Source organism: Antedon bifida, chromosome 10, assembly GCF_963402885.1.
Source record: "Antedon bifida chromosome 10, ecAntBifi1.1, whole genome shotgun sequence".
Lineage (NCBI taxonomy): Eukaryota > Metazoa > Echinodermata > Crinoidea > Comatulida > Antedonidae > Antedon > Antedon bifida.
The window spans coordinates 15134769-15150042 of NC_136235.1; the positions used below are offsets into that span (position 1 = coordinate 15134769).

At 35.9% G+C, this 15274-nt stretch overlaps 2 protein-coding genes and 1 non-coding gene across 3 annotated transcripts; 2 read left to right on the plus strand and 1 right to left on the minus strand.

Moving 5' to 3' along the window:
- The first annotated feature begins 3203 nt into the window (after positions 1 to 3203).
- On the plus strand, positions 3204 to 4532 carry LOC144853493 (uncharacterized protein F54H12.2-like). The gene has a single exon (XM_078711189.1). It carries the CDS (start codon positions 3204 to 3206, stop codon positions 4530 to 4532), a length of 1329 nt encoding a protein of 442 aa, XP_078567315.1.
- Positions 4533 to 7458: 2926 nt separating this feature from the next.
- LOC144854137 (uncharacterized) lies at positions 7459 to 12257 on the minus strand. The gene is made up of 3 exons (XM_078712027.1): positions 11948 to 12257; positions 11732 to 11815; positions 7459 to 11628 (listed from the first exon to the last, which is right to left on the minus strand). Exons 1-3 carry the CDS (start codon positions 12248 to 12250, stop codon positions 7693 to 7695), a joined length of 4323 nt encoding a protein of 1440 aa, XP_078568153.1. The 5' UTR covers positions 12251 to 12257; the 3' UTR covers positions 7459 to 7692.
- A 973-nt stretch (positions 12258 to 13230) lies between these two features.
- On the plus strand, positions 13231 to 13302 carry Trnad-auc (transfer RNA aspartic acid (anticodon AUC)). The gene has a single exon. It is a non-coding gene; the product is annotated as a tRNA-Asp (tRNA).
- The last annotated feature ends 1972 nt before the right edge of the window (positions 13303 to 15274 follow it).

Genomic DNA, 15274 nt, shown 5'->3' on the forward strand with positions numbered 1-15274 from the left:
GCAAGAGACAGAGAGTAGAAGATGAACCAAATACAAGCGCTTCTTTTCAACAAGATTGTCGACCAGTGGTAAAGAATCACTTTTTTAAGAATGATAGTCGAATTACAGTTACAGCTACTAAACGTATTAAACTTAATGAAACGAGGCACGTCGTTGCTCAACGTTGGGGAGATGATATGTACGTATGTATCCGAGAATACTATCAATCAGAACCAGATGGTAAATTTAAACCTGGGAAGAAAGGTATTAATTTAACATTGATGCAGTGGAGAGATCTAATGGAGCAAAAGGACATGGTCGATGAAATGTTTTTAGAATTGGATGGATTTGACGATTGTGGAACCGGTGTAGACATGAATGACAATGGAATGCCAGAAACACAAATGACCAAAAAAAGCTACAAGAATGACAATTACGATTGGTTAGAACAGTTCCCGTAATTACATTGTAATCTTTTGGAAAACGGAACGGTTTGATGATCTTGAATTGAACAATTTTGGAAATGGGAGTACCCACTTTGAATGTGCATTTAAACATTTTAACCTGCGTGTTATTTTTTTGGTGTGGTTTTTTCAGTACTAAATAACATGCTAGTGTATTTGTAAAAGTAATTTAAAAAATTTAAATTTATCATTTGAATTAATTTGTTATTTCTTCATTTCTATTTAAAAGTTATTTTAAAATAAATTTAAATGTTTTTTGAGTTAATGTATTTTGTTCTTTCTGTCTAAATAATATGTTAGTGTATATATAAAACTATTTTTTTTTTCTCTATTTAATTGTTATTATGTATTTTGAATTTTATGTTTTTTAAAGTGTATTGCGTGTTTTGCAATAGAATGTGTATTGAAATAAATTTTGTTTTTTTAACAACAACAACGAAAATGAAATTTGATCTTTGCGTGTTATTTAAGTATTTGAATTATTTTTATAATTTTTCATTTGGATGATTGAGGGTAATGAGTATGGATGAGAAATTGAGAAATGTGTATTACGACCCTAAACACCCCGGTAGTTTTGGTGGTGTGGATCGACTTTATCAAAATGTAAAAGACGATTTAAATATTACCAAGAAACAAGTTCAGGAATGGCTGAGCAATCAAGATACATATACTTTACACAGATCTATTCAACGTAATTTCCAACGAAACCGAGTACTTGTAACGACAATTGATGAACAATGGGAAATGGATTTGGTTGACTTGACTTCATTAAAACGTTACAATAAGCAAAATACATTTCTTATAACATGCATAGATGTCTTATCTAAATATGCGTGGGTTATACCGATAAAGAACAAGTCTTCAGATACCATATTAAAAGCTATGAAAAAACTGTTATCAGGTAAAAGAAAACCGATTAAAATTCATACAGATAAAGGTACAGAATTTATAAATAAAAAAGTACAAACGTATCTGAAATCTAAAGATATACATTTCTTTACGACAAACAACGAAACGAAGGCAAGCATAGTTGAGCGATTCAATAGAACTTTAAAAACGAGAATGTGGAAATTGTTTACAGCAAACGGTAATAAAAAATATATCGACGCACTTCCTAAATTAGTTTCCAGTTACAATAATTCAAAACATAGATCTATAGGAACTGCACCGATTCTCGTTACAAGCGACAACGAGCACGAAGTGTGGCAGAAATTGTATGGTGAAAGAAAGCATCCGGAAAAACGTTTTAAGTTTAAAGTCGGTGATCAAGTGCGTATCAGTAGATATAAGATGATTTTTGAAAAAGGTTATTTAGCAAACTGGACAGAAGAGATATTCACTGTATTTAAACGTAAAGGAACATCAATGCCAACGTATCAAGTAAAGGACTGGAACAATGATATAATCGAAGGAAATTTCTACGAAAAAGAATTACAAAAAGTTTCAAAATCTGATAAAGATGTATATCGCGTCGAAAAAGTAATTAAAAGGCGAAAGCGTGATGGAAAGACAGAATATTTCGTTAAGTGGTTAGGGTACCCTGCTAAATTCAACAGTTGGGTTCAGAATCTAGTCAGATAAACACGAGCATCATGTCATCTCAGTTTCACGTCTCACTTCCGAGCAATAGTTCATTGAATTATTTTCCTGAAAATACACTTACAAGTTACACTACAAAATTAGCCGAGTCGATACGATTAAAAGGCGAGTGGGAAGTTGGTTTAACTGAAATACAATACCCACATACGTGGTACAATGTAGACGATACAAACAATAAAATTTGGATACGATTAAACGTTTCTCAAATAGAAACAGCAACGATGGAATACACAATCGAAATTACAAGCGGATATTATAGTTCAGGTTCGAAACTGATTGATACGATAAACTCTGCTTTAAGAAAAAAGAAGTTGGATGATAACATAAGGTTTAAATTCAATTCTGTATCGGAAAAAGTTAATATTTCAACCGATATTCTGACATCTATAACGTCGTTAGGAGGTATGCAAACGTTATTGGGATTCGACATATCTTCGATTCTATTAAATTCAAATGTTACAGGAAATCATCCGATTAATCTTCATCATCGTGTACCTGGTTTATACGTTTATACAGACGTGATCGAACATCAACGAGTTGGAGATGTAAGCGTTCCTTTATTGAGAATTGTACAAACCAAGGAGAGTCAAATGAGAAACGTTACTTCTCACGAATACATGATGCCTCACTACAAGCGTTTAATAAAAAAAGAAATTGATACCATTTCGATAGATATAAGGAGTGACACTGGTGAGAAAGTATCATTTCAACGTGGGAAGGTTTTAGTGAAGCTTCATTTTCGACAGAGTAGATCATCGCATCTCATTTAATCATGCCTAACGCGTATGAGGATTACTACGTAGGTCAAGCTGGCGGTTTAAGCCTACCTGTATTTCATGGATCATCTAATCAGAGAGGGTACGGATTAGGTGGAATGTTGTCTGGTTTGTTTAAAAAAGCTGTACCGCTTTTTAAAAAGGGTGCCAAAACTCTAGGAAAACAAGCGTTACGAACCGGAGCCGAAATAATGGAGGATGCTATAAGTGGACAAAATATCAAACAAGCTGCAAAACGTAGAATTACGCAAGCCGGTAAACGAATTGTTTCTCAGAATGGTAACGGAAAAGTGAATAAAAAGAGAAAGCGAAAAAGCAATGAAGTCAGTCGAAGAAGAACTAAGAGAGCGAGAAGATCCTCCGATATATTTGATTAATAATTACTATGGCGTACGTACACAAACAATCTTGCGAATGTTTAAAGTCAGAATTGGATTTGTTTTCTGTTCCACCGACTCAAACAAGTATAACGAAGGGACAATGGGTTCAGTATCATCCTTTCAATAGTATTACCGATACAGGACCGGTTCAATTTAACATTCAAGGTTCCACCGAAGAATACGTAGATTTATCACAGACTATGTTACGAGTTAAAGTTAAAATTACAAGAGGCGATGGAACAGATTTGCATGTTGACGATCCTGTCGGACCAACTAATTTACTACTACAGTCCTTATTCAACGAAGTTGACGTTTCTTTGAATGAGAGATTAATTACTCCATCGAATAACACTTATTCGTACAGAGCGATGATTGAAACCTTGTTAACGTACGGTGCTGACGCGAAGGAAACTGACCTTACAGGTGGATTGTTTTATAAAGATACAGCGGGTAGAATGGATGTAGCAAATCCAACTTTAGACGATGCTGCTGCGAATCAAGGACTTAACAAACGATCTCAGTACATACGAGGAAGTCGATTGGTTGATTTGATAGGACCTATTCATTGCGATATATTCTTTCAAGATCGTATGATGCTTAATGGAGTTGACATTAAATTAAAATTGCATCGAAGTAAAAACGCATTCTGTTTGATGTCATCCGATGCGCAAGCTGGTTATAAGTTACAGTTAGAAGATGCATCTATTTACGTACGAAAAGTGAAACTAAATCCATCTATAGCGCTGGCTCATGCAAAAGCGCTGGAGCGCGGGTCAGCTAAATACCCTCTTCGTCGAGTCGAGGTTAAAACGCTGTCGATACCGCGGGGGAACCTTTCCTTTACCCGAGAGTCGCTGTACAACGGGAATCTACCGAAACGCTTAGTGGTAGGCTTAGTAGGAACCGACGCTTTCAACGGTGATTATAGCAAAAATCCATTTAATTTTCAACACTTTAACACCAATTTTATATCCTTATATTTGGACGGTGAGCAAATACCTTGGAAACCATTAAAGCCTAATTTTGAAGCAAACGGTGAAGGAAGTTATATTTTAGCCTATCAAAGTTTATTCTCCGGATTAAATACATTATTCGACGACACGGGAAATCAAATATCCAGAGAAGACTACGCCAGAGGATACACGTTGTTTGCATTCGACCTTACACCCGATTTATCAAGCAGTGGACATTTCAATTTAATTAAACACGGCAATATACGTCTTGAAATTCAATTTGCTACCGCTTTGGTTGAAACAATTAACGTAATAGTTTATTCAGAATTTGATTCATTAATAGAAATCGATAAGTCTCGTAACGTAATTTTAGACTTTTAAAAAAATCATGGATACTGTGCAACTTTTAAAATTAGTTAAATCTGATCCATTAACTCAAAGATACTTTCGAGGTGTATATCCTTCAGATTTGTTACCTAAAAGAATAAAAAGTTACCCTAGTGCTTACATAGCAAATGTTGATGATAGTAGTCAAAACGGTTCGCATTGGGTCGCTTTTTTTCTAAACAATATTAACGAAGGTGAATTTTTTGATTCATTCGGACATTCGCCTCAATATTACAGTAATCATTTTGTAAATTTTCTAAATCGTACGGTAAACACGTGGACTTTTAATGATACGGGTTTACAGGCTCCATTGTCGACCGTCTGTGGTCAATATTGTATTTTTTATATTGTTCATAAATGTAGAGGTATTGACACCTCAAATATAGTTAATATGTTCACTAAAGATAAGAATACTAACGATGCACATGTTAATGATTTTGTAGAACGTAGATACGATGTTAACCTACCGGTGTATGATAAGGAGTATATAAAAATACAATTTGTCAAAATGTTAACTAACATATTTTAATTAAGTATTGTCTTTTTCATATTGGTATTAAAATTTAAATGTTGAAAAAATATGTGTATGTATCTTTATTGCGCGTTGGTTAGTAAATAATGAAAGAAAGAAAACAACAAACAACGAAATAAATTTGAATAATGAATACATTTAATAACTGAAAAAAACATTTTATAACATTGATTAGAATCCAAGCCATTTCGGTTTAGTTTTAGTACGTTTCTTTTTAGTAATAGTATATTTTTTATCTTCATCGTCATCGTCGTCATCAAATCTTTCAAGTCGTTTAGATTTTGTAGATGCGGTTTTTGAAAGAGGGCTTATTTCACCAGATTTTAGACGTTGCAACATGTTGCGTCGTGTAGCATTTCCAATCAAACTTTCTGGCGTGTTCAACTTAGCCAACAACGATATAAATTCTTTCCACCCCACTGGTTCAAATCCTCGCCTTTCTTGTATCATATCTTTGGTTAAATCAAATAAATTACTCCCCTTTAGCAATTCTCCTTCGATGATCATTTCACCGTATTTTGTCCAATCTAAAATACCCATATTTCTGTATCGGTCTATTCGATCTAAAAATGTCTTAGTTTTTGATTTTAACGATATAGGCATGCTTTGCAATACTTCTTTTGTCATCGAATCATCCTTGACTGCTTCTGTCGATTCATCATTCTTGTCTTCGTCATTAAGAGGTCCATGCATATTTATGTTCATAGGTGAAGGGTTGTTAACGGGCTTCTCTTTATTTAAAAAACGCTGAAGTACTTGATTGTACATTGTGATTTTATCGTGATCGCTAATATCCTGTCTATTAAGAATAGTCTGCATAGAGTCATCTAATCCATTAGTTATTGTTTTGTGCTTTTGTTCATAGTGCTTGCTATGTAGCAATGTATTTGCCAATTCTTGAGGAACTACAATCAATTTTTTTGTGTGCTCCATTTTATTCCAAAAGTAATCCACCCAGAGTCTGTAATATAGGTTTCAAAATAAGACCAAGAAATCCTCCCTTTTGAAGTAGTATACGCTTACGTCGAAGCGTAGGTATAGCTTTATTGGAAATATCACGCAAGTGTTTCCTATGCTTCGCCAACTTCTTCTTATGAGCACTAGACACCGGTACACTACCTTTTAAGATGTTCTTTGCACACTCACAGATTGCTGTTACTAATTGACTGTCGGCATTCTCAAGCAGGGCCTTTCTTTGTTTAGGCGTACATTTAGCTAAAAACTTTAAAGTTTCTGCGTTCTTTTTGATACGTTTTGACATGTTGCGAGTTTGTATTGGAATGAATAGAATAATTTCAAATCACATGTGTTATACTTTTGGTACGTAAGCGTAATGTTTATCTACTGAAAAGATATTTGTTCGTATTCTCATTTCTTCCGACGTATATGGTTTGAGATCAATGAATAAGTATCCGTACGATTCACGCGTAGCGTCATTAAATGCCTCTTGTAAGAACCGCCCTTTGCCAGGATACATTTGTTTCGATAAATTCAATATTTGCGTTTTATCCCGTGGATTTTTAAAAAGTACGATATAATGAGCATTCAAAGTAATGGTACGGATTTCTTTGGAACCGTAGAAGAAATTTTGCATTATAAATATCACTGAAATGTTTCTATGATGAGAGCCTTTGGTAAACAAATTAACGACTCTTTTATCGCTACTGCATTCTGTCATCAAATCATCTATAATTACTAAATGATTTTTACTCGAATCAAACGCATCTAATGTTTCGATAGGTATACCTTCCATAAAACTTATATTTGATACAGCTGTACTTAATTCCGAAAATAAATTCTGATATTCACCATAGCACCATGTAATATCGTCAAAGGGTTTATTGAAATAATTATTTTCAATCAATTTCCTTACAAAGACGGATTTACCCGAAGATGTCGGACCGCTAATAACTGCGGTGAAAGGTGTTATCAAAGGACTCGCCATTACAATTATGACAGTAATTTAGTTAAATAATTGCGTTTTATAACATCTTATTTGACACGAATTAAACAATAAAACTGAATCAATGTTTAAAACGTAAATCTAAATCTTTATTCATATTAACACTAATGCGTATTTGTTTGTTTACATTATGTACAGTAAATTAATCAAAGAAATTATTATTGTACAATTAATATAAAATAGATATTTAGAAAGTTATTGCACAAACCGATTACATAAAATTTTACAAAATTATTTGAATTTAAATATAAAAAAATATATATATATAAAACAAAGAATAAACTAATTACTTAAAAAATGAGTACTAATAGATAAGTTCAACGTACGTTTAAGTGATCATCTTACTTAAAAAAAAAAAATATAAATAAAAATAATGATAACTTAAACGCAAAAAGAGAAACGGTATCGACATAAGAAAATCAAGCGGAAAAATATTTAAAAATATATTTACTTAACCCCCGCAAAAAAAAAAAAAAAACGGGTATAAAAATTATTTATATTAAAACAGGTATAAAAATATTTACATTAAAACTACAAATATATTTTGTTCAAACTATAAAAAGAGAGAGAGAGTACGGTAAAGAATGTATAAAGAGTAACAAATAATTATCTATAACAAAGTATGTTTACATTTTTAAAAAGAAATTTATGGCCGTGATTCACCAAACATACCCGTAAGGAACTGTACGATAATTTTCGATAACAATTCTTTTGTCGTACACGATTCGATAGTCTTTAGTCGATGTTTCGTTGACTATCTTTCGTGTTTTTGGCTTGCGCGTTATGCGATTCTTCTCAGCCGTCTTAATTGTATCGGGGCCAACACCCCTTACCATATTGGAGACGGTGTCAAAATTAATTTTCTGAGCGTTTGTAAAGTTAAGGGTAAAACCCTTAACTTTACAAACGGTCTTCCCCGTATCCAATTTATAGGCGTAGTTCTTAGGCCCCCCAGAAACGAAGGACTCGATGAATTTACCATCTTTAGGATCGACCTCGGTCGTTAACTGACCCAAATAGTCGCCCAGGGGAGGGTCCCAATCCCCGGGTTTTGATACGAAGATTACGCTGTCGGTATCGTAATACAGGACGCGCTCCTGCAATTGTTCCAACAGCTCGTACAATTTTAAACGCGCTAACGCTGTGGTAAATGCGGCAATGACAACGTTAACCTTTCGGTTAACTGCAACAAATTGTTCCTCGTCCTCGTATTTTACCTCCGCCAAATTATCATTAACAAAATTTATGTCATGAACGGTTATCCCAGGGTTCGATAAAATATCGTAAACCTCGCTAGGATTTTGCGTATATTTAATTCTCGTGAGATTTTCACGCTGGCCAAATTTACCCCAAAAACTATTTAGCATTAATTTGGCCAGAGATCGAAGCCCAGGATTGTACGCAATGTCGTCATGATTCAAGTCGATACCTTCTACGGTTCGATAGTCCGAAATGTATTTTTGTTTATCTTCGGGCGTTTTACACCATTCAGGCCAACCCGAAGCTTCTTGTTTCAATTTTAAAAAGGTGTTAATGTAAGAGGCAAATAGGCCGGACGAGGGAGAATCTGCAGAGTACGCGCTTTTATTTTTACAGTGCCATACTACGTGAACTTTACGTATCTCGTACCCAACTTCCACGGCTTTAGCGACTTCGATCGTTGCCCAAGAACCCGTAAATTCTCTATCTGTACCGGAATGATTGCAAGCGGTTTGTTGTTGGGAATCGGCGCATGTTCTACAGAGAGCAAACATTAATTTACCGTTTGATCTATAAGGTAAGACCGGATGGAATAATTTTTTAGGCGCTTCGATTGTACACTTTATCAAGCCGAAATAATCGTTGATATCCGTGGACATGTCGTTGCGATCATTGATTTCAGGATGCCCTACGGGGTAGGTACCGTATTTATTTACATAAGGGTACAATGAAGTATAATCTATGTAATTAATTTCTTCACCCGGTTTTACCTTATAGAACAAACAACTGGCATTAGTCCTCCCACCGAAAAACGCGTCTCTTGGATTCAAAGTTTGCCTAATTAAAGGAACTTTGGAGACGATAGATTTAATGTTTGGGGCCAACGATTGTTTGATCCGTTTCCATTCGTGCCCCCAAATTTCGACGTACTCGAAATCTGGAAATTGTTCCTTCAGAAACCGTGTTTTCTTGCTTGTCTTGACAAAGCATTCCAACATGGTCTCGTTATTGAAGGGATTAATGGAATCGGGTCTATAACAATCTTGGCACCCGTGGAAAAAACAACCCATAAATTCGAAAATTATTTTGTTTTCTAAACATGCGCCGTCGACGGAGTAAGGCCCAAACATTTTTTCCCCTCCATTTCTGGCATGATGGATAAAGACCCCCCTTTTATGCGACTCGTAGCACAGCCATTCCATGCTAGAGTGAGAATGGTTAACGGTTGTTAGATACCCTGATGATGGAAATAGAGCGATGGTGGATGGTTTTAAAAAATTTCTAGAAAATACGTGGTTACACGCTGAGGCAATTGTCATTAAATTATTTGAAAAGGGGTCAACACCGCCGAGTAGAGGGTTTTTCGGCGATATAGTTACTTTCAAAAAAAGATGTCTAAAAGTAAGACAACACTTTCTGAGAATATCTACATCGCTGATACAATACTCGACGAGTTCTTTTTTAAGATCAAATACTTGATTACTATCAATTTTCTGGTTGTACCATTTAAAGAAAGATTCTCGACCTGAAGTAGTCATTTTATCGGGGGAATAATTTGAAGAATCGGGGTAAGGACCTACGTAATTTTGGTTTTCTAAAGAATTAAAATAATGAGGAAAGTAACCCTTTTTAAGTTCGGAGATGTCAAAAGTTTTGGGCAATTTGGATAGAGGCATGGGCAGAAATGAAAGGGAATCGATGAATCGAATGCTCGTTTCTTTAACCCTAATCGAAATAAGTTTACCACCGCGAGCAATTACATCCGGTACAATGGAGTTTTCGTACAGGTAGTTGAGCACGAAGTAGCTATCATAACCCTGGAAGTTGTGAGCGATACACGTAATATTTTCGTTAAATTTGTAATCTTTGAATACGTAATTGCAGAAATCTTCGCATGCAGACCCCCCGTGAAAAACCACTGTTTTATCTCCACACACGTCACAATCGACGGAATCATTAGCGCCGTCGATACAATTAAGACAAGTTTTTTGAAGAACGCATAAATTTGGTTTGTGTTCGCCTGTATCTTGCGTGCATTCGAAATCAAAAAAGAAATATTTGGTGACAGCTCTGTTACGGGCCTCCTGATTCTTAAACTTTTTTTCAGTATGCTTAGGGGCTACAACCGGTTCCATGTAGCATTGATGATCGTATGAAACGAAAGTCCGACAAATTCTACAAAAGCGGTTTTGACAATTGTGATCTTTTTGAACGATCCTATTACAAGTTGAACAATTTTTAATTTTGCCACATACTGAAACTTTAGAATCAGGAGATTTTTTATGATTGGTGAAACATTGCTTATCCTTAAAAAATCTATTACATTCTTTACATTCAATTCTACTCTCTCTATTTTCAAAAGAATTAGAAGAGGAGCAGTCGTTGTGCTTGCACAGCACGCACGTAAATTGACAATTGTGTTGGTACTTGTGAATATACCCCTTATGGCATCTATCGCAAAAATAGTCAATTTTTAGAAAACCTGTCATTGTTGTTATTAGATCGTAATGATTAGAATGATGATAAAGATATATCTGCTTCTTTCTATAATCGCCGCTAAAAATGACAGAATTTAAATTGTCTTTTGAAATGACAATAATTTGGTAATTTGGTAATTTTGATTGCATCTTTTTTATTTCCTCGATGCCGCATGTCTGCTCCCTAACCCCCGAATCTCTAAGTAAATGAAGGGCGGCTATTTTTTGCTGACCCCAACCTTGCCTAATGTTATTCCATCTAGTTACGTTGTTAATTTTGTCTTCGAACATAGAAATACCCGTAACAATAGCGCGTGCGCAGCAGATAGTTTCGTTATCATCATTCTTAATCTTAATTATACATTTAGCATTTAACAATATGTCGATACCGTTTCTTCTATAGCCCCCACCCCTAGGCATTCTCATGTGAAGAACGTTAAATTTAAATTTGTTATTAATAAAAATATCCGTTTTGGACTGAAGGACCTTCATAATGGCTGCAAAAATAACGTCAGCCGTAAGATGGCCCCTCCGTCCAAAAGGGATAGAGATAGGTGAATCTAACCCCTCAGCCTGTATGACTATTCGAAGCATGTCGTCGACATGCACGTTAACGCAGAGATTATCGACGACATGCTCAAAAATTCGGTACAGTGTGGGCAGAAACACCTCTAAACTTATATGATCAATATTAAAAAAATTTACTAAAAAATCGCTAATAGTCGCGTTAAAACGTTGATTATACCTATCAGCTACTTGAACGATTCTACAGAAGTGATTCAACTCTACCTCATCAAGGTTAAGGTCCTCGTCTTCAACAGTATCAATGTCGGCAAATTCTTCTTCTTCTTCTTCTTCCCCGTCTTCGATTCTGAGCCTCTTTCTATTAACGCCCCTTCCGTACTGTATGGGTACAGGCTGAAAACAAAAAGAGAAAAACGGTAAAGAAAAAGAAATAAAAGACGTTGTACGACAACAACAACAACAACAACAGTAGTAAAGAAAATAAAACGATAGTTACCTCAATAATCGAAGACTCCGTTGAATCATTAATCTCGACATTTCCTCTCAAACTCAAACATTTGGTGTGAGCACCAACACCGTACTATACAGAAATAAAAATAATTAGATAAATTAGAAAGGAAAACGTATATAAACCGAAAACGCGGAAACACTTTGTAAATTATACACGGTAAAATAAATATTACGTAAAAAATAAAATATAACAAACACTTACTTCTATGTCATCAATACGCAAATTAGCCGATAGCTCCTGCACTATCTCAATAGCGTTATTACAAATATCCGAAAGTGAGAGGCTATCGGCTTCAGAAACACTCTGGCTAACATCTAAATCAAGATCCTGGTCATTAAATACGAAATCTTCTAGTAGTCCAACATCGGGGATAACATCGTCGGTATCGATATTTTCGATATTGTTTCGCGATAAACTAACGATAGCTTCTACTGCTCTCTGACATTCGATAAACAAGCTATCGTTAGAATCGGTAGATGATGATGATGATTCGTAATGAGCCATTGTAAAATAAAATTCTCTTAATCAAGAATGTGGAAGTGAGTTCACTGTAAATTTACCCATATATTTATACACACTAAAATAATTTATACATGATGTCAGTAGCGTCTCTCTTTACCCACCTTTTGTTTTATTTTAAAAGGAAACAAAGAAATCTTTTCGTAAACGTAACCAATTTAAATGAAAATAAAACTAAACATTGGAAAACAAAAATCATCAAAAATAGTGAAGCTAACATCATGACGTCACACATTAAACTTTAGTATGTCAAACACCCTGTGTTTCTTCCCTTTGTTAACAAATCCGGAAGATGGTTAATTACCTGTCGGTATAGTTCAATCAAGACATACTTATTATTTAACTTCATTCATTCTTGTCTTTTTGTTTTAGTCATTGTTATAATATCCGGATCAAATAACTTATGTCTTTGGATTATGTCGGCATTTTTCTAGTGAAATGATATACTCTATTGTCTTATACTATCCCCATTGTTAACCATTGTTATAATCACGACTGACTATACCGTGCTCATGATATTGTATGTGAACCTGCATGTCGGCATACATCAATCAAAACCCTCAATTAACTAGTTTTAATTAACCAGGTGCATCTTTACTGACTCTATGACTAATTCAAATCTTACAAAAACTATATTGTCTCACTTCCATCTATATAACAATTCTAGTGAAATGATATACTCTATTGTCTTATACTATCCCCATTGTTAACCATTGTTATAATCACGACTGACTATACCGTGCTCATGATATTGTATGTGAACCTGCTGGACCATCGGAAACGACCTTCATTAGAAACACCTGGCGGATATTACGTAATCAGGAAATTCACTGTCTGTCTGAAGTACCTCTTCTTCTACTGCGCGTGCGTAAAAATGAGGACTAGTGCTGTTCCGCTGTTCCGCCGTACCACGCCGAGAATGTTAAAGAGTCGCTATCCAATCGAGTTCGAACAATACCATGAAAGCCCCAGTGGTCTAATGGTTAGGACATCTGCATATCAAGCAGGCGGTCCGAGTTCGAGTCTCGGTTGGGGCGACTTTTTCTCATTCTCACAGATTTCCTCATCTTTATCGTTTCAAATTAATTAATTAAATTTCAGTATATCACCGGGCGGTTTAGAATTAATGTTCTTTGCCTGATTTGTTTATACATATAAAAGTATCTCTTCGGAGATCCCACCTCGTGAATAAAAATACTGTAATATGAGGGCGTATCAATTTGATCTCTGGTGCGCGTGCGTACAACTGAAGACTAGTGCTGTTCCGCCGTACCACGCCGAGAATGTTAAAGAGTCGCTATCCAATCGAGTTCGAACAATACCATGAAAGCCCCAGTGGTCTAATGGTTAGGACATCTGCATATCAAGCAGGCGGTCCGAGTTTGAGTCTCGGTTGGGGCGACTTTTTCTCATTCTCACAGATTTCCTCATCTTTATCGTTTCAAATTAATTAATTAAATTTCAGTATATCACCGGGTGGTTTAGAATTAATGTTCTTTGCCTGCTGTGTTTATATATATAAAAGTATCTCTTCGGAGATCCCGCCTCGTGAATAAAAATACTGAATGAAGAGGGCGTATCAATTTGATCTCTGTTGCGCGTGCGTAAAAATGAGGACTAGTGCTGTTCCGCTGTTCCGCCGTACCACGCCGAGAATGTTAAAGAGTCGCTATCCAATCGAGTTTGAACAATACCATGAAAGCCCCAGTGGTCTAATGGTTAGGGCAACTGCATATCAAGCAGACGGTCCGGCTTCGAGTCTCGGTTGGGACGACTTTTTCTCATTCTCACAGATTTCCTCATCTTTATCGTTTCAAATTAATTAATTAAATTTCAGTATCTCACCGGGCGGTTTAGAATAATGTTCTTTGCCTGATTTGTTTATATATATAAAAGTATCTCTTCGGAGATCCCACCTCGTGAATAAAAATACTGTAAGATGAGGGCGTATCAATTTGATCTCTGGTGCGCCTGCGTACAACTGAGGACTAGTGCTGTTCCGCCGTACCACGCCGAGAATGTTAAAGAGTCGCTATCCAATCGAGTTTGAACAATACCATGAAAGCCCCAGTGGTCTAATGATTAGGACATCTGCATATCAAGCAGGCGGTCCGAGTTCGAGTCTCGGTTGGGGCGACTTTTTCTCATTCTCACAGATTTCCTCATCTTTATCGTTTCAAATTAATTAATTAAATTTCAGTATATCACCGGGCGGTTTAGAATTAATGTTCTTTGCCTGATTTGTTTATACATATAAAAGTATCTCTTCGGAGATCCCACCTCGTGAATAAAAATACTGTAATATGAGAGCGTATCAATTTGATCTCTGGTGCGCGTGCGTACAACTGAGGACTAGTGCTGTTCCGCCGTACCACGCCGAGAATGTTAAAGAGTCGCTATCCAATCGAGTTCGAACAATACCATGAAAGCCCCAGTGGTCTAATGGTTAGGACATCTGCATATCAAGCAGGCGGTCCGAGTTCGAGTCTCGGTTGGAGCGACTTTTTCTCATTCTCACAGATTTCCTCATCTTTATCGTTTCAAATTAATTAATTAAATTTCAGTATATCACCGGGTGGTTTAGAATTAATGTTCTTTGCCTGATTTGTTTATATATATAAAAGTATCTCTTCGGAGATCCCGCCTCGTGAATAAAAATACTGTAAGAAGAGGGCGTATCAATTTGATCTCTGGTGCGCGTGCGTACAACTGAGGACTAGCGCTGTTCCGCCGTACCACGCCGAGAATGTTAAAGAGTCGCTATCCAATCGAGTTCGAACAATACCATGAAAGCCCCAGTGGTCTAATGGTTAGGGCAACTGCATATCAAGTAGACGGTCCGAGTTTGAGTCTCGGTTGGGGCGACTTTTTCTCATTCTCACAGATTTCCTCATCTTTATCGTTTCAAATTAATTAATTAAATTTCAGTATATCACCGGGCGGTTTAGAATTAATGTTCTTTGCCTGCTGTGTTTATATATATAAAAGTATCTCTTCGGAGATCCCGCC